The sequence below is a fragment of the Aulonocara stuartgranti genome, assembly GCF_965226115.1.
Source record: "Aulonocara stuartgranti genome assembly, chromosome: 9".
Classification (NCBI taxonomy): domain Eukaryota; kingdom Metazoa; phylum Chordata; class Actinopteri; order Cichliformes; family Cichlidae; genus Aulonocara; species Aulonocara stuartgranti.
This window is the reverse complement of record NC_138960.1, coordinates 16494437-16519418: the sequence shown is the minus strand read 5'-3', so window position 1 is coordinate 16519418 and position 24982 is coordinate 16494437. Positions and strand designations below refer to the sequence as shown.

The following is a 24982-nucleotide window of genomic DNA, read 5'->3' as shown; positions in this document are numbered from 1 at the left end:
ATACTATGTGGTGATAATTATAAGGACGTTGAAAAAACGGTGCAGAAATCTGCATCTGCTCAGAACAAAAAAAGCACACAAACTCTGAGTTGGCCAGATTTGTACAAAGCAAAATGGCTGGCAATGGATAAATGCAAGGAAACAATGGTTACACTCTTCTGCAATAAAGAGAATGTATGTTGTATCACACAGCACGACAGTGCCAAGGCATTTTGCATTTTGTTCTTAATGTGGCCCTAACACTCCTTTGTACTTTCAAGCTAATCAGACTTGTACAAACTCTGTTTTCCCCTAACATAGTGTGTCTCCATGTATGCACATTTCAATAAATCACTGAACTTATTCCCCATTTCCATTCCCCGTAGGTGGCTGAAGACTTTTGCACAGCACTGTCTATACATATTTAAATGTAATAATGGATTGCATAATCAGTCTTAATATAGCTTCATTTTAGCAGATTAGAAGTGATTGCGCTGGCTGGACCATTCTATTTCTCTCTCTAATTTTAGTCTGTGGCTGTAATGGCCTTTTTTCACCTCTTGCAGTTACAGGCCCCCCTCGAAAATGTGATGACAGATCTCAGTGGGTTTATCCTAGGAGTAATACATTTCACTAATATCACTATGTGCCACTTACCATTTTGTGAAGTCATATCATGGCCACTCTAATGCTGTGTGTGGTGAAAGAAGTTGGTATTAAATGAGATACTTTTGCTCTGTGGTTCAAAACAGCCAGCAACCAAGACCTTTCGCTGTGGGTCACAATGCTCTCGATGTATTAATCCATTTACCAGAAAGAACATATGGCATACTAAATGAGCCTTGACGTGCTGAGTGAATGCTTTATATAGCACAGGCGCTCAGAGAGAGTTATGCCATGTCTCCGTGCTGTGCTTTAAGGCATGGACAGCAAGGACTCAAGCAGAGAGCAACATCTCACAACTGAGAGATCACAGGTGTGGCCCTTGCATCTGCCTAGTCCAGCATTATACAACATAACATAAAGAGGGACTACCTGAACATTTTCACTTATTTGAATATTGTTGCTATGGCCTAAAAATGCTACAAAAACCTTTTGCAGTGCTCAAAACTCATAATCACACTACTAAAAATATTATCCATGTGGACATCCTGGGTGTAAAGATAACAAAAAACAATGCATGATGGCAGTAACGCGTTATTTGTAACGCGTTACTGTAATCTGATTACTTTTTTCAAGTAACGAGTAAAGTAAGGGATTACTATTGCAAAAACGGTAATTAGATTACCGTTACTTTCCCATAGGAATGCTGCGTTACTGCGTTACTAAAACCGTGATTTTTTTGCGAGAATGTCTCATGACAGTGACGTAAGCGAGTGCGCCGTTAGTGACAACAGCTGTGTGCAGATCAACAATGGATAATATATCGAGTGCGGAGAGAGTATGAGCGTGCAGCGTTTAAAGCGTGGAAGTACTGACCTTACTTTGAGTTTGATTCCATAAAAAGTGACAAAAACATTAGCGTCCGTTGTGCGTGGGAAGAAAACTTCTTTTTACAGCGAAAAAAAAGCCCTAAACAAGCACTGAGTGCACAAGGATATAATGGGAAATTCACTCGCGGATTCTTCCACTCACCGCTGCGGCACACCTGCACCAGGGGAAACCTCCGCCTCCCCACTCCTGCTTTACAGGTGAAAATAGAGCAAAAGGACCGCTGAGTCTTTGACTTTATTTATTTTCTGCTGTGTTTTACTTGCTTCTATTTGAAAGACTGAGTGTAAACACAATAAATATTTTATTTTATGTGCTGGAATGTGCAGAAAATAGGTTTAAATGTTAAACTAATTTATTCAAGTCAGAGAATGGTGCATATAATTAAATTTTTTGCTTGATGCATAAAGTTTTAGTATTTTTTAGTATTTATTTATTTATTGTCATTGTCAAGAACAATGAAATTGCGTTTGGGGCTTCCATACAACCCAAAAAAAAGAAGAAAATAATAAATACCCCTTAAAACCCAAGTGTACATATTTAACCCAGTGTGACTCCAATGCAATAAGACAATCCTTAGCAATAATGTTCGTAGAAATTCAGACAAAGACCTGAGAAACATGACAAAATACAACAATGCAACCCATTCAATATTATTGTACTGTGAGTTAAAAGATTAAAACTGATAAAACAAGTAAAAAAAAGATACTTTTCCATTTGATTACATTTTGTATGATGGATTATGCAGAAAAAGTAGAATTGGGCTGAAAGATCTATCGCTTTATCACCTCTTCAGGTTGTAAATTGTGTTTTTAAAAAGTAACTAAGTAATTAATTACTTTTGAAAATAAGTAATCAGTAAAGTAACTGGATTACTTTTTTGGAGAGGTAATCAGTAATTAGTTACTGATTACTTTTTTCAAGTAACTTGACCAACACTGGTAACTAAATATGCTCAGGTTACTGCAACAGCCTGACCCGTAGAGATTGACACAGTCCGGTCTTTTCCCATTTCTGGTAACTCAACGCTTCCAGCAAATGCGTGTGTTAATGTCATTAATAAAACACGCAACCATTATTTGAATCAATTAGCAATTCTGAGAAGCTACCTTTCTGAGAATGATGATCCCCTCCTGGTTGTGTTCATTGGTAGTGATATCAAACATGGCTCCTCCATCGCCCGGCACAATTGTGTACTCCACTTCTGCATTTTTTCCGATGTCCAGGTCATGGGCTTTGATTCTCCCAACAGCAGAGCCCACTGTAGACGATTCAGGCACTCTCAAGTGAAAGAAACCTGCCAACAACAACAACACAAAAATGTGTTTATATAAATCAGACAGGACTCATTTGTTATCATCTGTTGTCATCAAATGGAAATGTAGAGCTCCTTACATCCTCTGTGCTTTAAGTATTCTCTCACCGAGCCAAGGATGTCTTATCCACCCACAGGCAAAGCAACTGATATTCTCTGTCTGAAGTCAGGCCTGTAGCTATAGGCATGATATTATTCAATTTTGACGTGTTTGGACATCAAGGCTGCTCGGCTCCTTGAAATTGGTTGGCTCAACCTGTAAGACCAACATACACAAGAGTCCAGGGGCTTTGATACTACCAACAGCAGACATTTCTGCCGAGGATTTGGGAAGAAATCCATAAGCAAACAAGCAGCAGGTTGATTGATTATCACTTACACCAGGCGGTGGATAGAAATTCATCTCTTTTTTTTTTCATTCTAAATTTCAGAAGGATATCAGTTTGAACTATCAGTTTCTGCTGCTGCCAGAGAAATTAAAACTTTACTGTTGCATTAAAAATCAAGTGCCTACACCTAGTGACTTCAAGGAGGTGGTGTGGGCGATTCAGTAGAACACTGAAAGTGGACCTGGAACGTCTAAGGGTAATTACACCACTGATTTTGTCCTTGCAATCTATATAAGTTTAAGAAATCTCAGAATGATGCAATGTCAGAAGGCACTGCAATATTATTCATGATGACTGGATTAGCAAGCACGTCTAATCAGAGTCCAGCAGCTGAACCTGACCGCTGCACCAGCTTCACTGCTTTGCCATTTTAATAAGCAAATTCCAATCATACTGAATCAATACTTAAAAAAAAAAAAGCAGCAAAGACCAGTTACACGTTTTTTATTTGCTTAGCCTTTATTTGACAAATAAAATCTTGCTTGAACTTGAGGATTAGAAAGGATCAATAAAGAGAACAAAATGTGCAGAAGAAATTGTGTGATTGTGCTTCTGATAACAGTGGATTCCTACTTTGGTTCTCAAAAATAAATATGCTAAAACAAACCACCAACTGTCCAATACCACAAGAAAATAATAGCGTACTATCTTAGGACTCATTTGTTATTCCTCAATTTTACTGTGGATCATAGCTTTTTCCTTCATATTGATCCAAGGATTGAAAGAGGAAAGCTGCAGCATATGTGTGAATCCAGGAGCTGTGATTAAATATAATCAATAAATAATCAAATACTCTCAAGAACATCCTGTCATTTCAAAGTCTTTTCAGGTTTGTGTCCTTTCAAGGATAGAACAAGAACTTTTTGTAAACCCCAGAGTGAAAAAAAAAATCAAGTTATAAATTATTAGATGGTAACAAACAGCTGTTATGTGGCACTGTCATTGGGTTAACAAACTTCTATGATTTAATTCAGCTAAGCCAGATGCAGGTACTATACACCGCTATTAGTAATGGCATCTGCTGGCTTTCCATCACAGAGGTTTAGGGGATTGACAGTTCCCAAACACATAATCTATAATAACAAGCAACGGAAAGACAGATGTGTGGTGGGTTCATACGGCAATATATTACTGAATCAGACAGAAAGAGTGCTTCTACTCATGACCACTGCACATTATTTAAACCTGCAAGCCCCATATAAATGGAAAAAAGAAGAAGACAAAGGCAGGATTTAGGACAGGGCAGAGGAGCCACCATACTTGGCCCAAACCTCTGTGCTGTGACAGCATTATGGAAATATTAGCTTTTCCTTGCAGCCAAAGGAGCTTGACCGTCTGACTGCATCTATTTACATTCAGAGGAGGCCATTCAGTGTCACCTGAAATACCGAAAAAGTCTGCATCAATACAGAGCAGTATTTGTGCTTTCCTGTCATACAGTTGCTGGCTTGGAATAGAAAACATTGTGCAGAGAGTTTAATATTTATGCTCAGTATATGCAGAGAAGCTTTCACAGATCAATGATTTTACAGAATTGTGGATTTTTTTCCCCTGCATGGCTTCTTACATGACCTGGTGAACGCTACAATTGAATTAATCTGTTTAGCAGCTTATATAAAATACTGAGTAAAATACTGAGTTTAAATACACTGGCTCAATCCCTGATGCATCAGCGACATGCTCAAATCTGATCCAAATATAGAAGGATGCCCCATGAGCGAAATAAAACCAACCCCGGTTTATTTGCCAGGAGTAGTAGCAGTAGATGCAATCATGCAAAACAAACAGGCCATTGCTTACGACTGCTTACGACAGTAAGGCAGTAATGACAAATAATGAAAAGCAATTACAAAGAGTAGATATGATGAATACCTCCTGCCCCGTTGTAATTGCACAGTGTTTATTTCATTATCAAAAAAATGTGTGAACCTGTATAAGGTCATCTCCATCATCATTGCTCTACATAACAGCCAAGACGTTGTTTTCTGCAAAGTGCACTCACTTTTAGAGAACCTGGGTGGGTTGTCGTTGACATCGCTGAGGGTGATGTTGATGGTGGTGGTCCCAGCCAGTCCCCCCAGCTGGCCCCCCATGTCCTTGGCCTGGATTAATACCTGGTACTGTTCCTTCACCTCTCTGTCCATATTGGGCAAGGCTGTCTTTATAACCCCTGGTGTACAGCAAGATTGATGAGAAATACAGATAATAAAGAAGAGATATAGCGGAGAAGGAAGAGCAGATAGTGAGAGACAGAGATGGAGAGATAGAGAGACAAAGGGAAAAAGAGTAGTGAACATAAAATTCTCAGAAAAAAACAGTTGATGCCAGATCCACAATTTACTACAAAAAGCACAATATATTTCCACCTAAGCAGCTGACTCCCGTGTAAGAAGCTGCATATGTGCTCAGACCAAGGCTGAAATAGAGGTCATCTTACAAACTGGAAACACTTGACATTCAATAGGGAGCTCTGGTGAAGCCATATAATGATTCACTTGAGGATCAGAGACCCTGAGATCAGAGAGCGTTTGTACTGCAGATTAATAGCTAGGTCAGTGGGAGGTTGGCAGGCTAAAAAGAGGCAACCAGCATAGGTGGGTCCACACTTTCTCCTTTTCTCATTCTACTCAATCTGGTGAGGATGTCCCATTTGATCCGCAAACATCTAACATGTAAGAATCCAAATCAAAGACTATAGTTATTTTTTTTTAAACTTCTGTCATCTTTTTCTTTTGGGAAGAAGGAGAGTGTCTCTCCCTGTGACATGCATGGTGATTTATGTATATTGTTGTCCTCCTGCCTTTGCTCACCTTTTACCTCCTAGTGTTTGTTCCCCTTGTTTATGTGCGTTTGTAGATAGCTGCAGACCCAGCAGGGCAAACATTTGCTTTAACAGTTTGATTTTTTTCCAGCTTCAGTTTGAAATACAGTCACAGTAGGTGCTCTGTAAAGCTCTGGGATGAGCAGCATAATCAGCAACAGATTCCACCATATCTGGCTGTGTGATATGTATGAACCTATTTTCATATGCTTTGAACAGTTCCAGAAAGCAAGCCAACAGCGGGCTACTACCAGCAAGTACTGGCAGTATGAAAGTACAGTATTCTTTATTTTTTTATTTCGATTTTTTTTTTAGATTCAGAGCCATCATCTGCCATGCTCCCCCTGCTGCCACTCCACAACCTTTTTAGTGCCATTTCCTTTACATGAGACCAAAGCACACATATAAATAAGATGGAAATAACCAACACTCTTAATGTCTCACCACCAGAGACAGATAGATACTGGTTAAAATTACCTACCTCTATATGCACACAACACTGGCTAGCCAGCATCTATATGCCTGAGATTCAGTAACAAAGTAATGACATTCACCATATTCAAGGTGAATGTGTGATGTTAGAGCAGTTTGGTTTTAGTGTAGCACATCCTATAATCCAATTTTAAACCTTCAAATAAATAATTCAGATTCTCAGGTCTTATTGCCCCAAGGTTAATTCTGAGGCCTGTTTTTCCCGAGTGTTAAATTCTCACACATGCTCACACGTTTGATAAAAACCAAATTCTCTTGGGACAATGCAAATCACATAAAGCCATATTTTATTCACAGTGGAAGACAGAAAACATAAATGTTTAAACTGGACATTTTACCGTTTCATTAAAATATTTGTTCATTTTGAATTTGATTGCAGCAACATATCTGAAAAAAATGGGGTCAGGTAGCGTCCTGACTTAGTGCATTTAAAACAAACTTTGGCCAAGAGAATTGGGTAGTGTTTCCTGATTATCTTCACTTAAGGCTTCTTCTTTGCGTGCTAGAGCTTTAAGCTGCATTTTTGGATATCGTGGATAACAGCCAGTTATTTCTGGAAGTGTTCATGAGATAATTAAGTGATTTTCATAACACAATCATGACTATTTTTAATGCTATATCTATGCTACAAATGTTCAACAAGTTGTAGATGCAGTTTTTTTACAAATTGGTGAACATCTGCTGATCTTAAATTCTTAGACACTCTGCTTCTCTAGAAGCTCGTTTATACCCCGTCATGTTACTGACCTGTTGCCAATTAATAGAAACTTTTTAGTACCACTTAGTTTTTCAGCCAGTTTTTTAGTCATGTTACTGCCATTAAATTCAAAATGAGACAATATTTTTTAATGAAATGATAAAATGTTTCAGTTTAACATTTGATATGCTTTATATGTTCTGTTGTGAATAAAATATAGGTTTCTGAGATTTGCAAAACATTGCATTATTGTTTTGTTTAAATTCTAAATCTGTTCACAGCACACACAAAAAAAAAACACAAGTACTTTACCTGTTTTGGGATCAACAGAGAAATAGGGTTGCCCGTGGAGGATGCTATACACCACTCTGGCACTGTTTCCATAGGTAGGGTCATCTGCATCTGTGGCTGTTACTTGCGTCACATATGTCCCTGCAGACAGGAGTCAGAAGACATATTGACTCGATCTAATCGCTTTCTTCATTAGACCGAGATCCAAACTCTTTGAACCTCATCAGTTTGCTAAACAATCTCACCTGACACTAATGAATGGTGAATCTCTGCCGAGAAAGCCTCAGCTAATGCGCAACATTCAGAGCCCCTGATGGAGTGCAATGAGCAATGAGGAGGAGTGCAGAGGAGAAATAATGTGCTGGGAAGTTGTTCAATTTTCTTGTTGTGTGTGTTGATTTGTGCATCGCTAAAAAGTAGCTGTTCTTTAACAATAGAGCAGCAGTTTTATGTTTTTGGTTATCAAAAACTCTTAAAACTCTTATGTGACTATTCATTATACAGTGTAACCATTAAGAAAACAAAGGGGCATGGCAAGAATAGTATTAAGATGGCAGTCTTCCAAACTCCTTCAGTAACAGGGACAGAATAATTACTTGTTGGATGTTTTGCTCATCCCTTTTAACTAGCTGGCAGTGAAAACACTATTTCACTAACACAATCCTGATTAAATGCATTGGAATTAAACAGATTTAATAAAAAGTTTCTAGTGTGAGGAAACAATAAGTGATGCCTTGACAGCATGACTGTTTGACAACTCCACAACTCATTTCTGGGGGTTCTCGTGCAGATGGACCAATTGTTTAGGAGGACTTGCAGACAGGTTGACATTGATGCTTCACTCGCAGTGCACATACGTCCACGTCTCAACCGCATGCCTACGTCTGGATAGCTGTGCACAATATAGCTGAAGCATTTATGGGATACTTAGTATGATCAAGAGAGGCTGACCACGGGGACTGTATTTACATAGTTGCTTGGAATTCTGCTAAGATTTTAGCTCTCTATAAAGAACTTGATGTATACTAAATAGGCTTTTCAGTCTGAGGAGATGGTAACAATGGAATTAAACATGGTGTGAGGGATTAGTGTTTCAGTCCTCCACATGTGCCTGATTAGACATACCTGAGAAGGACTGCATCATGTTACAACACGGTATACAATAGATGAGATAATACACTTAACACCTTTTCTGTTCATCCAAGGAGAGGAAATCCGCTTCAGTAAGAGCTCAGATGCAGAGAGAGTTTGAGAGACTTTAAGCACATCATACGCCTACGCAGCAGGCACCAACCTAGGTGTAGGGCTATAAACAAGTCAAATAAATTCTACTCATATTATTATTATTATGGAAATTCAAATGCATAAGTAGGAATACGATGAAAGAAGTGACTTCAAAGGTCACTGCTGGTAACATTTTGCAAAAAGGAAATATATTGTATTTATCTAACTTTAAATATTCAATTCGTTTCAGTCAGTATTCAAAAAAATGACGATGATGTGTTTCAGTAGAGTGTAGAGGAAGTCAAATGACACTGAAATGAAATATGAAGTAAAAAAGAAGAGAATGAATACAGTGAGCATCAGTCAAGAACTCTGGTGCATGGAAAAACAGTATATAAGGCAAGAACGGATTTTAACGAGCTTGAAAGTCAATGGTTGGTATCGCCACCTTTAATCTTCAACACAGCCTGAACTCTCTCAGGCAAACTTTCTTGTCCTTTCTTTAAGTAGTCTTCAGGAATAGTTCTCCAGGCTTCTTGAAGGACATTCAAGCCTGACAAGTGTCTTCAAAGAAACACAGACAGCTCTTCTTTGTATGTTGACTGCCTTTTGTTATGTCCTCTGTTAAGTTAAAGTTCAATAATGTTGAGGTCTGAGCTCTGGTAAGCACTGTGTCTTCTATACAGATATGCTTTCACTGCATTTACAATGCTTTTGTAAGCATGGCCATGCTGAAAAAATAAAGCTATTTCCAGTCAGAGACTTTCCAGATGATATTGAATGGTGGATCAAAATCTGATAGTAGTTTTATATGTTTGTAACTTAATCAATTTTGACCAGGTTCCCAATACTGCTAGCTGAAGTGCCTGCAAATGGCTGCAGACACACACTCTTGTACCTGACTCTGTACATATGGATAACAACTGGAACCAACAATTTCAGATTCATCACTCCATTAGACCTATTGACACTACGGTCCATTTTTGTCCACTTCGTCAGTGATTTGGCATACCTCAGCCTCCTCATTTACCTCAACAGCATTTAATCCACTGAGACTTTTTCTGAAGAGGCTTTGCAGATGCATCAGCTTAAGGGTCAGATATATCTCTCAGGTCTTTCATCAGGTCTTTGCTGGATTTTGACCTTCTTAAGGGCGTGACTTTCAGATACTGTTCAGTACACAGATTTATTTTTTTTAGGTATAACAATTTTGTTCTCCTCTTGTCTAGTTTCTTCAGATTTTTTAAGGACACACTGCACACAATGCCCAGATATGCCTAGTTTTTAGCTCTTTAAAAATCATCTTGTTGGTGTAATTGGGATTTTTCAGAAATTGAACTAATGAAGCTGGAACAAATTATGAGTTTTTGAGACAGGCTGCAAGTAACATATTGGCTAAAGATACAATTTAAAATTGGTTCTTTGCTACATTTTCATATATACTGTATGTAGATACAAAGGTGATTCATCCCTTGGGCTAGGTGCTTTGGTCTGGCTCCTTGGGAGTAAAATATAAAGAAATTAGAGGAGACTTTTGCACAGTAAGGTACAGTCGTTTCAGCACATTAACTTTTTCTAAAAACTTCATGGATAAGCTAATAGCTAACAAAGGATTATTACCACGAGGGCAAATAGATTACTTGACTCTATCTGCCAGTGTTTATGCTCAGCATCTTTTAGCTTTTATTTTGCCCTGCTAACAAAGACAACAAGAGAGATGTAGCAGTTAATGAGCCCATTGATCACCCAAGTCTTGCTGCTATAAATATTGATAATGACTTCATTTGGTTTAATGCTAATCCAATGGTTGCAGCTCAGTATAGGCATCCTTGTGGGTTGTTGTTTACACTGGCCGCTGCGGCTGAATTCACACAGTTGAATTCTCAACAAAGACATTTCTGGTAGTAATGTCCCTCTGTATAAATTGGTACCAACTTGGTTTCACCATTACTTTTTAATGGGACCTGGAATAACAGTTCTATCACCCAACACACAACTAAACCTTTATACAGACTAGATATTATTTAAAAAATATACATATACATATTCTTCAATGTAGAAATAGGTTACTCTTACTATTTTTACACAGAATATTATACATTTAGATATTGCCTTCTCCTAAAACAGTAATCAGTCACATATTGGTTAAGCTTATTCACATTGCCAATATCAGTTAAATGGGCAGTCCAATAAATGGGCACGAAGGTCATTTTAGTCATAACACCATAGGGAGTATTACTCAAGCTGTAAAAACAGTTGGAGTATGTGTTCTATGGATCTTGAGGGAGCTCTGCAAAGGCTGAAAAAATGACTATGATGATACCATCAGGGGTGCTTCACCAATCATTTTGCATATGATATCATCAGGGGTGTTTCCGCTTAAGACTTTCCACTTATAGCAGGAAGCTAGTGTTACAAACAGGGTGGGGGGTGGGGTTGTTGCAGATGTAATCACTGATTAAATTCACAAATGAACTGTACTATCCAGTCGCTTGATGGAAAGTGAAGTTTTCGCTAATGCTTTAGAATGAAAGTCACAGTATAAATCATCAGTGCTTGTTTGACTTTCTTTTCTTTGGACCTCAGAAGCCCAACAACTAGCTATTTGTAAGCAACGCCATTAATCCAGTGTGTGGGTGATGTTTAAATTTCATATCTGTACACTGTTTCCATGGTCACAACAGATGTTTTTCTTTTGATAAACTTAAAAGTCGCTTTCTTATTCTACAATAAACAGTTACCATGCAGCCTGTGATTTGGGAGTGTTCACTGGGGTTATGCTGCGTTGTTCCTGTTTTTCCTACCAATTCTCCAAAGAGTGCTGATTTTGGAGTTTTGAGGGTTTTATTGCAGTTCACATCAAGAGGAGCCTTTTTCCCCGTGAATTACCTTGATCTGTTCTCCCTGGGGATAACGTTGAAAGACAAAGCAGTGCAATTCACTCGGGGCACACCAAGAATAAATGGTCCTCTGAAATGTCAAAATCTGTTGGGGGGAGCAGTCTTACCCTGTGGTTGTAAAGATGCGCCTGAAAGAGAACTTTATGTGTTTCCAAAGTGGAAAAAATAAAGTTTTCAATGCTGAGAATTGCGGTGTGCCGATGATGATACTGATCCAAGTATTTAAAAGTAACTCTGAATGATTACTTACCTACTGGTGACATCTCGGGAACACTGGCTGTATATGGTCCTTCCAGGAACTTGGGCTCATTGTCGTTGATATCTTGGACCTTGATTACAAATTCTGATTCAGGTTCCAGGGGCCTATTGGTGTTGATGTCAACAGCCTGGGCGCGCAGGGTGTAGTAAGGCTTCTCCTCCCTATCAAGACTTCTTAAGGCATGGATGTCCCCCGTTGTTTGGTCAATTGTGAAAATGGAGCCAGCCCCTTCTCCTGAGAGAGTGTACTTCACTGCACTGTCCCCCTTATCGAGGTCAGTGTGTAGCTGCAAGACAAAGCAGAAAAAAACGACAGGTTGAGTGCAAACATTGGCACATATAATGATTCATTGAATGCGCCGGGGAAGGGCTGTCAAGGAAGACTATTTCACAAAGACAGCCAAGGAAACTGACTGCGCATCAAAGAGCAAATTCATTTCTCTGCACAGATCTGCAAAACACTAAGTCATGAGAAAAATAAAATGATCGTGCTTTCAGAACATTTCACAGATTAATGAGGCTAAGTCGCTCATAAATAATGTATTCTCTCTGTGCAATTACGCTGCAGTGATAACTCTTCAACATCGTGGATCAATTCCTAATCATGAATGACGAAAAAATTTTCTCTTATATAAAACAGGAGATGTGAGGGTTTCTTTTTCTTTTTCTGTTTTTTCTTCCAAGTAGCAAAGTTCAAACTATAAATCCTTGAAGTAAATACTCGTTTTCAACCTTCACCTTAAAAGTCTTGTAACCAGAGGAGTCAGCACAGTTTCACAGTATCACAGCTCCAGCAAGAGAACCTCTTTGTATATAAACCCAGGACAGTGGCAGCTCTCTTTGTACAAGACAAACAAGTTCTGGGCTGGTGTTCGAAAGCCTATTGACACAGTTATGTTTTCCTCACTGCAGCGCTCATTCATACAATTCAAAGCCTTTTAAATATTTAAAGGCTGTAATGCAATGTGATCATCACCATATATGATTATGGATTTTTGCTTGCTAAGGTATGGAATTTCCATAGCCAGCTAACTACTTGTGGCTTGGGGCAAAACATCTTTTTCATTTTTATTCTATCAAAAAAGGGATCTGAGTAGAGGTTGCTACATTTCTGGTTGTTTTTAAACCTGTGAACTGATTCCTGTAATCACCCTCTTACAATGGCACTACCTAACACGTGGATAGATCCACACTCTAACACTCACATTTCTCTCGATTAAATTAGCCTTTCTTCAGCCTGTAAATATTAACCTTTTTGCACATAGATAATTCCAGTGAATTTTCATGGCAATGCCCGGCATAGAGCCAAGAGTAAATGTGGGATGAGGCCATGAATTCTTTGTAGATTATGGTTCAAAACAACCCAAGACACACAGACATGTGCACAAACACACTAGAAGTAATTTGAGATTCAGAGCAAATTCCCAAGCTCACGCAAGCATAGCCTGGCATTATAATGTTATCACCCGTGGTGCATTATTTATTTCTACAGAAATGAATGAAAATTAGAGTTAGTACATGACCCCTATTGGATGGCAGCAAAACCACATAATATTTTCTGCAATGACCAAAAAAAATGCAAAAAGTATTATTATTGTCTAATATACATAAAGTAATAATGATAAAAGTATGATCCTCAGGCACAAACTAGATATTGTAACATTAAAATGTGTTTGCATTTATCCTTAGTTAGTAATATAAGGTGATTCTAACTTATGATTGGCATGTACTGTAACATCGTAACAGTATATATCATGATGTAGCAGAATGTGGGCCACAACCAACGTTAAATAATTAAAAAGTACCTTTTTACTTGGTTTCCTATATGCAGATGTGCTGTGCTTATATTATACCCTTATGTACTACTGTTAATTTAAAACTACCATCTTATGTCGATTTAACCACTAACTGACATGTGAGTTAAAGCAAAAGATGGTAACATTTATTGGCTGAAGGCCCTCTTGCCGAGGGACATGTTGGTCTTATAATGAAGAGAAACCAGTGGATCAAGTGTCTCCACATGAAGAGAATTCAGTCCTTGAAAGAAAGGGATGTCGTAACGTGCCTGTCATAAAGTATTAAAACTAAACAGAATAAAATGAAAACTTGTTGCAAGTGCTTACAATGAAACAATAGTGTCAGTATTTGCAACTGAAAACTTCTTTCCAATCATGCTTGAATGGTTGAGCAGTTTCATTTATCCCAGAGGGTCTCTTAATTTTAATGATAATTAATTGTGATTTTTCATGTGTCTCAAATTAACATTGTAAAAGGCTTTGGGGTATTTCTTTTGTTGCTATCCGCCTACAGGGCAGCACTGTAAGTGTACAGAAAAACTCATTTTTAAAACTTTAACAATGCATCTTCATTTCATGTGAGGATGAGTGCCTGCACTCAACCCAATGGGCAATGACACGGGGTTGAGGGTGGAAACTTCTAGTTTGGAAGATATGTTGATAAGGAAGGAGCCTCGCTTTGGGAACTACAGGGACAGACAAAGCAACCACACAGAATTAAAAAATTAAAAAATAAATTTTGAACTGGCCAGGCAACAGACTGGTGACCTGTCCTGGGTGTTCCCTACCTGGGAAAGCGTCCAGTCCCCAGCGATCTTGAACTGGTTAACAGGATGGTTGGATGGATGGAATGATAGACGGTAACTGGAAGATGTTGTGGATGAAGTCAATAGAACTTAATGTGCAAAATGCCAAGTAATTAGCAGCTTAAAAAGAAAAGCACACTCACACACTTACACACACACCTATGCCATCAGAAACCAGGAATAGTTTTGCTTAATGTTACAATGCTTTGCTGCTAAATGGAGTAACATGAGCTCATGAGGACTGCAAAGACCCGAGGAGTTCTGGGTTTGATGAAAATATCGTATTAAATACCACATTAAAGAAAACACTGTGATTACAAAATATAGCATATGATTCAGTGACTCCATTTGTCATTTTCTCCATTTCTGGGTGCCATTGTGCCTCTGTGCCATTTGTCAATCTCAGGCTCGCTGCAGTTTTACTTTTGCCTGTGTATGTGTATGAGTGCAAGGGCTGGGTGATGCATAATATATAACGACGTATTGACTGCCAGTGTATGTCAATTATTTCACCAGGTTTCTCAAGTCCAAAATTAATTAATTAATTTAAATCATTACTGTTTTTTTGTCTGATTTCTTGCTTCCTTTCTTTTTGCGTCTGACCTAAAACATTTAAGAGGAACATTCTTATTTATTATCTATAATCATCTATTTTACTTTTTGCTGTGATGTTGGGCTATAGGCTGCTGTGCCATTATGCCTGGCTGATGTCCTGCTTATAGCTTCTGTGAGATTTGTTTCATGTACACTTGAATTTTGTTTGTTTCCTGCTAGCATGTGTGCAGGCTTGTGCAGCATGTGCGTCATGGTTTTGGCCCATCTGTTCAGCTTTTTCAGATATCCAATTGACATTTATTTATTGCAGCAGAGAAGTTGATGAAATAGTTTGAGTTGTTATGATTCTTTTTTTTTCCCCCATCATTTTGAGTCATGCCATGTCTCAAAAATGTAAAATGTGAATCAGTAATTATAAAAATCAAGAAAAGACAGAAGGGTTTTGGTTTCAGTGGCTATGAAAAAAGATGTGGTTTACTTTTTCTCTGTTCGGATTATTGATTTGTAAAACATAGAATCCATGTGGGAAATTCTGTGATGGCTTTGCTTAAGGATGCAAAGGCAATAGGTGCAGATGCACCTATGCACCTAGATGCAATAGGCTTCCTGATATGTTTTCTGTCTTTATAAAGTATAATTGGGCTGTTTTATTTTCCTTTGTTTATATTCTACTTTGGTTTAAGCCATTGTGCTCTTACTTTGGCCATTGTGCTTGGCTGTGCATTTCATCATTTAGTAAACCTGCCATGATGTTGCTGGCTGCAGTTCCCTGCTTCTTGTCTCCGCTGTTGTAGGATGCATCAGGCTCTTGTAAAATCAGCTGGGCAGAGAGCTCCCTCTCTAATTAAACTGTCTTCATCACAAAATCTGGGCAGCACTTTTTGGAGCAGTAATGATTACAGTTATTTATCATTTTCTGATGCTATATGTAACACAGTACCATGTCTGCGGGTTAAACTACATTCAGATACCCTAGGGCCTGGGGTATAAACACAGTCCTTTGTGGATATACGCACTCTTATGTGGAGAATTGTATTTTGTTGAGCCAAATGAAAGGCAGCCATTTCTTGTGGATCTTTTGACTGACAGCAGTATGGTTTAAGTGTTGTTGCCCTCCAGTGCTCCCCAGGAATTTGTGCTTCAGAGTTTGCTGGTCTTTAATAAAACACTGTGTATTCTAGTACCTGGTGTTTTAGTTGGACAGTATCAGAGCATCAAGAAGAGTACAAGATGAATAAGGGTTTTGTGTAACTATGGTTCATGCATCTTTCACCTTGTGTCCTGTTTTGCAATCTTGTAAACATTCAAAATCTATTCAAACGGTTTATGAAATCACTTGTACTACAGTAGATTTCCAACTGTGGGAAGATGAAATTAAATTAATAGTGAACAGCGAGGGCTTGAAATACATATTTCAAAATTGCGGAGGGAATTCTTCACTTAAATGTTTTCCGCAAGAGGGTTTTCGTATACACTGTGAGCTTAACTAAAGATTTTATTGCCCTATCCTTGGTAGAGATTGTGTTTTGATTGTGCTTTTCCTTAAACTACATGATTGCTGTAACATCTGCTCTGTTTATATTTGCTTTGGAAGTTTTATATTATTCCATGGCCATGTCTCCATGGCATTCTGCATTCTTTCAGTTTTCCTATAACTATCACCACATCAGCCCTGTGTATATTAGAAATCGCGCAACTCATTTCACCATTATAAGTTCAAACCAAGGGTATAATCTCAGGCAGCTAGTCTGAAACTTGTTTTAGGACTGCTTAGGAACAGGAAGAGGCCATCACCAAACTGCTGGGAGCATGAAATTATCCAAACTGTCTTGTTAAGCTGCAGCATTAACAGTTCCTTTCACTGGAACTAAGGGGTCGAGCCCAACTCCTGCAAAAACAACCCCACACAATAATCTCCCCTTTACCAAAAGTATACTTGGCACATTGGAGTCAGACACGCACTATTTTCCTGGCATCGCCAAACCGAGACCACTGACATCAGATTGCCAGTGATATGGTATATCAGAGAATGCTGCTCTAGAGTCAAGTGGCATCATGCTTTACACCACTGTATCTGACACTTTTTTGTTAGTGTTGGTGATGCATGTGACGTACATTCACGACTGTTCCCAATCGCTTCAACTTTATAATAACACCAATAACAGTTGACTGTGAAATATTTAGCAGTGATGAAATTTTAGGGCTGGACTTGCTATACAGGTGTCATCCTATTACAATACCACAGTGGAATTCACTGAGCTCCTGAGAGTGATCCATTCTTTCGAAAAGGTTTTTAGAAGCTCTCTGCATGCCTAAGTCCTTTATATTACCTGTGCCCATTAAGGTGACTGGAACACCTGAATGCAATGATCTGACGTACGAGTGAATGCTAGGGCTGGGTATCGTCACTGATTTCTATAACTGATCCGATTCAGATTCACAAGATCCCAATTCGATTCAATTTTGACTCAGACAGTCAGAAATATCATAATACTGATCATTCATTAGTGTATGAATGATCAGACATATTCAGATTTTTATATCCATGTATAAAAACAAAGTTGACACTTGTGAGACTTCATCAGAGGTGTTAGCATCACAGCAGATGCCTTTGTGTTAAAGCAACTGAGGATCAAATACGGAAAACCATGAAGAAAATTTTGCTGGCCTGGCTTTTTATGGCAGATAACCAACTTAAACATGTTCCACAGGAAATCAAAAACAGAAGAAAACCATGAATCAACATATGAACATTACCTGATGCTGCTGAAGTGAAGCAGGGCAAAGTTACAAATATTTTGTTGGAGACACAGCTAAGCGTTTTGCAATTTGACATAATTTGTTAAAGTTTACATTTCCTTGGTATTCAACAGCAGAAATTAGGCTTTCTTGTTGGAGGTCATTTTTGGGGAAAAAAAAACAGCTCCCGAAGGCATGGTACACAACGGTAGACTGGCGCATAATCAGCACGAAAGCACAATAAGCAAGAGAATAATGCAGAAAATAGAGATTTTTGATGGTAAACTGGTCTCTAAGTACACTGACAGAGAGCTGTGCAGGAAGTAAAAGCAAAATTAAGAAGGAATTCATAGCAAAGTTTTTCAAATGTGAAGCGTAGTGTTGATCTTCTTTTGCTGCTGGTTCAGTGAGTTTTGTTTGGAGACTGACGAAACCTGCAGCTTCAGAATCTGTGAGATTTCGGTTTTCAGGATTGTGGTGTTACTGAAAAATACATTTATATTTAAAAATCAATTCAGGTTTTAATGAATCGATATGGCATAATTCAAACTAAAATCGATTTGATTTTTTAAACCCACCCCTAGTGAATACCTAGTGAATATCTGTACTTCCTACTAGCGGTGGGCTTATCAATCCAAATATCAATACCAACTCTAGTATTGGTATCGGATCGGTACTAGCACGATTGGATTGATACTTTGCTTTTATCCATTAAGTTCAGTATGTAGCCCACTGAACTGTGTTAATTATTTCTTTGCAAAAAATGAACCGCAAACATGCACTATAAAAAAATGTCTGAACGTTTTTGTGTGCTTTAGAGACAGAAATATTTACATCCCAGGTCAACAAAAACCCAGTCTCAGAACACGTGAAAAACTGAAAGGTGTGTTTTGTTGTGTTAACTAATTATTGTGGAAAGTAACAATCACAGTGATATAGTGGTGATTAAAACTGTGCAGAATTTGCAAACTGAGAATTTATCTCATAAGTCATGGCACCTACTCTCCCACAATTAGCTGCCTGAATAACTTAAAATAATTTGTACTGATATCGGCAATCCTGGCCCTGTATTTACTTGGCATTGGATTGATACCAAAACTTGTAGTGTGGCACAGCACTGCTGTGAATGAGGGAAAGTGTGAATGTTGAATGTTTTTGCTGAAATGTCCAGGCAAGTATACATGTTAAATGACAAGATACCTGTTCAAATAGCATCAATTAACACACAACTTTAGTTCTTTTTACATTTCTTTATGATAATTCTTCATAATTGAACAATAAGAACAAGTAGTCTGATGTCCTGTAATCATTATAAAGCTATAATCTGAAATACAATAACACATTAAGTTTTTGTACAAAGTATCGGATCAGTATCGTTGATAGCGCCGTGAATTTGACTTGGTATCGGTTCGGAAAGGAAATCCGTGGTATCTCACAAGACTACTTCCTACTCTTTACATTTTCAAAACAGGTTCGTAACTTTTGCTTTAATGCACTTGAGAGGAGTTATTTTATGTCACTGCTGGTCTTCAAACCGATTTGAGCCTAAACAGTAACATATGATAAGAAATCCTGTTCGTGTATTAATCGCCAGAGGACATCGCATAAAAAGAGATGAGATGTGCCAAATTAAGGGGCTAAAAGTGGGTTGGTGTTTTTATTTATTTATTTATTTTTTGCCACAACACTGGAATGACTAGCCCTACTGAAGAGGAGCGAGCATAAAAGGAGTGACCTTTTTTTAAGTGTCAGGTAATTTCAAACGCAATGTTTCTGTCAGCTCAACAAACGTCAGCAAAGACAAACTGTTCATGTGCGGTTTGTCGCACATTGTGTTGCTAGCTAAAGCCGCTGTATTTCACAGGGAGAGAAAAGAAGGAGCGCTAACTTCACTCAGAGATGGAGAAAGATAAGAAAAACAGGACAGGAGCGGAAGAAGATATACATTTAAAGGTAAGAACTGCTCTGTGGTATCTGATAAACTGGAAAATTAAAGCTTACATGTAAGTCCTCATGTTTTTAAATCGGATATTGGGTCTGTACATGTGACAGTATGTTTTGATTTTTTTTAATATTGTGGAACATTGCTATTTAAAGGTTGCATGAAAATCCTGTGCATAGTGAAGGTTAAACAGGTTAGTTTGCTGTACTGTGATGGATTTAAAGTAAAGAACAGCGTGTGGTGCACAGCGGCTGTGGTTTCATGGTCAGAGTTACAACGAGTGTTGCAGAGATTCATATGAATTTTAGCAGATGATGCTTAGATTCACTGACTGAATTCCACCGTCATACCAACTTATACTGTCTAGAAAAAATACAGCATAAACAGTGTACTGTCAGTGAGGATGGAAATCGGCCAAGACAACTCATGAAACATCCGCTGACATCTTGCTGAATTCAGTTGTGTGCATCCACAGAGAGAAGCAGGCCAGCTGATCACAACCTGTACATTAAGAAAATCTACTGGAGCTCTCAGTAGAAATTACTGTGAGATCCTTTTCCCCACGCTGAGCCCCTACAGCTAATTTTTTTGGACTTAAGTTTTTCCATTCCCATCTCCTGATATTATTTTGTCATTATGTTAATACAGCACAAGGTTCAGTTAGCTTTGCACAAAAATAGATATGTCCCCCAAAGAGCAACTTTTTACTTTCTTACTTTGATTACATTTGAGAGCTTGTACATTTTTACTTTTGAGTAAAGAAATTGAATCAGTACTTGGACGTTTACTGGAGTGGTTTTTAGCACTAGTATCTGCACTTCTTCTTGTACCTCTAAGTATAGAATGTCTGTACTTTTGCCACCTCTGCTGACAAGAAACATACAGGGTCGCACTCAGCACAAACACCTGTGTTCAGTCATCATCGTCTAATACAGGTTCTGCAACAAGCAATGTAAATATGATAATGAATTTTAAAATAATTGTTTTGATCACACATGAATCGCACAATGTGATTGCAGTTACATAACTTTATCTGCCACAGTTCCAGTGAACAAAACAGGGAGCACTTGAAGTCTGTAGTCAGTAGTGCTGAGCCAACATCTTCACACCACTGTCTCTTACAGTGCACTGTTTCAGATTGCTTAAGGTTGTTTAGTTGTTTGTGATAGCTTCCATGTACTCTACTTTGTGATGTGATGGTGTTTAATCAATATACTAATGACTCAATAGGCTGCCCTATCATCAGTCAACACAGTACTACTGTGGGCGCATTCATATTTTTGTGTACTATTGAGCAAATAATCACATTGTATTTATGAGAGTTTATATTTAATTGTCATTTAACTAAGAAGAGAGTGGGGAAAAACAAGCCTCTTCTGGGTATTGGCATAAAAAGAATATTTTTCACATTTGTAGTTTATTCAATACAAGTACCCAAGAGAGGAACCTGCACATTGATTCAGAGCTGCAGAATTGGAGATGAAAAAGAAATGCAAATGGAAAATGAACAGGCTCATTGCCCCATTAATTATAAGTGAAACTTGACTGATATTAATTAAAAATTCCATTGCACTAACAATGGTAATCAATTATGTAAAGAAAGTCCATTAATAAGAAGGGAGACAAATGCTTTGTTTAAGCTATAAAACACCCACAAGACAAGAGACATGATCGTATCCATAACCTTTTTAACAATACGGCTTTTTAAAAATAGAGACGGGGAAATTCCTTCCATTGTTGTAGCACTGCTTCCAATTTCTAACACATGAACAAAACAGTTACAGTTTTCAGTAATGCCATTATTTCATTTGCACACATTAAGTAAATTAACTTGTGGAGAATGAGTGAATAAGAGCTGGCTTGTGATGATATCCTTCCTCTCCATTTTTCATGTTAAGCACAATTAGTAAAACTCTCTGCTCAAGGTATCAGGTGACATGGCAGCTATAAAAAGAAACTGCTCGTGTGTGGAGCTGAAATGAGATTCCTGTTGCCATCCAAGCTCACACTGTCACTGCACTTACATTTCATTTGTTTACATTTCTTTTTTTTTTTTTCTTTAATGTCCTTTAGTGTTCACAGACTGTCAGACAAATGTTTCAGTGATCACGAAGCAGTTCAGATTTTGTTGGCATAGCTTTTAAAGGGGAAAAAAAAGATTAGATTTAGGGTTAAACCTTTAATTTCCACAGTATTGAAGAAATGATGAGCAGCCAATGCGCCAGCAATGCTTTGAAAACAAATATGGCTAAGGCAACTACTCATCTATTAATCATCAGGGCAAAATACTAATATTGACTCAGACTACTCAACTACTAGCAGAAATGATGGGAAATGGTAGCTCATCTTACCGGCTGTAAAATAGTCACATATTTGGAATTTGCCTTGCAGTAAATTCTTGAATGTGCAAGAGGTCGGTGATCCCTGTTCCTTTTAGGATTTGCAGTGCATGGTTCCTCATTGGCAATGCAGTAAACCCTGCATATTGATTAATTTGAGTGATTTCAGAGAACGTAACCAACCTCTGTAGAAAATGCTGTAATTGGATTTCTGCAACCAGGATTATGTGGAGCTCCTCTAAGGAATGCATATCACAGCCACAACCCTTTGCTGATTGCGAGCCAACATTGTTCCCTGAATGGTCCAGCAATCCCGCACCACTGAGTGCATTTACAAAACTGTAAACAAGTCGAAAAAGAGTTAGAACGTACTTGCTCTTCTTGTCTTTAAATGCAGTTAAATGTCTCTGTGGATTATTCACATTTCGTGGTATACAAGCGAAACATGCTTCCTGACTGGTATCACAAAGCTCTTCTTTGCATATTTATTATACTTTATATTTATTAAATAAATTGATTCTAATCCATATTTAATTGTGGATTATGCTTTGAGCAAGACCAGGGCATATTCTATATGTCACCTGTCAGAATTTATACTGTGCACTGTTAATGAGAGTAAAACATTCCACTGCTCTTATGCGCCCCTGTTCTATTGCTGTCTTGTATTCATTAGATAAGGTCTGAAACCACCATTCAGTTCAGCCATTCAACCACTGTCCTAGCAACTCAGGAGTATGATGACAGTATGGCAGTCTGTTGGCATTGGGGTACGTTGCAGGTGGCTTGAAGTTCGTGTATTGTCAGGGCACATGATGACTCCTGGTTGCATTGTAAGTTTTTGCAGGTAATTTTGGTGAGCAGCGGCTGATGGAAGGAAAATACTATGCCAAATCCTGCAAGCTTATTATAGCTGATCGATACTGGCCTCCGAGCTATTTCTTTGCTGCTGACAACTCGGAGCTCCCTGTCTGGTTTGTGTCATACCTCAGTCAGGTAATGGGGATGAAAAGCTAACAAAAAAAAAGATATTCATACAGGAGGCTATACTGGTAGATACGCAATCTCAGAAAACACGTGTGAGGAAGGGAGAGAGCGAAAGCAAGAGGCAGTAACAGAGTGACAGATATTGTCGTGGGTGTGCGACAGCAGCAGTCAGAACTGAGACAACTGCATTTACCATTTGTAAATGGGTCAATTGTAAATTGTTTTTGATGTAAATGTTTCCTAGGCCAAGAATCCGAGGAACTCGTGCTAAGATTACTGGTTGTATACAAGGCTACCTTTTGCAAATAACATTATGCAGTACTGATTTTTTTCTTCTTCTTTCTTTAAATAAAACATTGATATATATGATTCTGTTGATCCCAGAAAACAGGGTTAAGGCTGCATTCCATTTCCTCATATCACACATGATTAAACGATATATTGATGTGTGATATGACATGCACAATGCGATTTTCTGCCTACAGTGCCAACAATACTGCCCATCAGTGTCATTGTAAACATAGAAAAAGTGGACTATGGTATAAAGTGATACTGATTGGGGCATTAGTGCACCATTTGGATATATGGCCCAAGCAATTCAGGGGAAAAAGCCCATTACCCATGAGGACAAAATATGTGAAATATATATTACTTTGGCAGGACAGATGAATGGCATCATTAGCTTTTATTTCAGCTGTTCTTTTCAGAAATCCTGCAGCATTCATCACTAACGTACATTACAATTGTAAATGCTCTCAACCTCTTAATATGTTGTAACGAGCAGCTGACTCACCGACACACTCCATGCATACTCTTCAGGAGAGCAATCCTTTCAAATTATGCAGAATGTGACAGTGAATTAAAAAGGTGGCAAACTTGAATTCAGAGGTGAATTCAGAGACCGGTAGGGAGCATATGTACAAGTTGGACATACTGCATAGAAGTCATGCACAATTCAACAGGATTCTTGAAAGACTCTTCAAATTGTAGCTTTCTGTAGCTTAGCTGTTGATCACTGGCTACCAGTCTTCATAGCTTCATGCAAAACAGTGTTATGAAGGCTGAGAGTTTTGGAGTTGAAGTTAATTATCCGCTCGCTTGCCTTGTAGTCAATCAAAGTATTTTATCCCAAGTATTTTACAGCAGTGGCTGTCATCATCAAATGATGTAAACAGGTTTGCTGCTTTTATATGGCCGTCTTCAGGTTTTAGCTTTACAGCTTAATTCCATAGCATTTAAAACAAACTGTATTTAACAGTGTGGAACATACTATCGCAGAGTAAGGCTTGTAAATTTCATATGGTCAGCTGATGGAATCGCTCTCTTTGTTGAGCCTGGTGCATAAGTCTTGCTGAAAAGGTTTTTATGTCCTTCTTATAGGTCCTCATTGAAAGATTAAATTGCAGGCTTCACATCAGTAATAAATCTCAGCCAGGTGTGGGGTGGTACTGGGAGGAAGAGCCATCAATAAAAAGAAGGATGGTCATTCCTTGTCAGGCAGGAAACAAACAAGTTGTGGGAGAAACAGCTCTGCCCTTTCTAGAAAAAGAGTCTTATTGACTTATATGTAAATAAGTGACCTTTTGTCTGCAAGTGTGAAAAGCAGGGCATTGGGGCATGTCCTGCATGTCTTTGCATACACTGCATATATTTTTTCTTTCCTTGTATGGGTTGTAAATGTGACTCTTTAAATTGATTGGCTTTCTCTTTAACCTTCAGTGCCGTTACGGGTTAAATAATTGCTTTGTGCCACCGTGTTGCTGCGTTTTTTAAATTATTATTATTTTTTTTAATGAAAGCAATTCCCTGTCTGCTTTTTCTTGCCAAGTGTATAATTTGTTGAGTATCTTTTGAGACTGTCATTGGCAGCACATTCCATTGTTGTCATTTTCTCATGACTTGCATAAAGAGAAAATAGTGGATTCCCTATCATGTCTATTTTTTTCATCTTCAGTACAACTGGT

The 24982-nt window shown here is 38.2% G+C and overlaps 1 protein-coding gene across 1 annotated transcript in view; it reads right to left on the bottom strand.

The window, feature by feature from the left end:
- LOC309714195 (cadherin-12-like) overlaps window positions 1-24982 on the bottom strand; it is a 101015-nt gene that overhangs the window by 37361 nt on the left and 38672 nt on the right. The window contains exons 3-6 of the mRNA XM_082546455.1: window positions 11850-12144; window positions 7497-7616; window positions 5177-5344; window positions 2580-2767 (exon numbers count right to left, since the gene is read on the bottom strand). Of these exons, the coding sequence (XP_082402581.1) occupies window positions 2580-2767; window positions 5177-5344; window positions 7497-7616; window positions 11850-12144 (771 nt within the window). The remainder of the gene's footprint in view (window positions 1-2579; window positions 2768-5176; window positions 5345-7496; window positions 7617-11849; window positions 12145-24982) is intronic.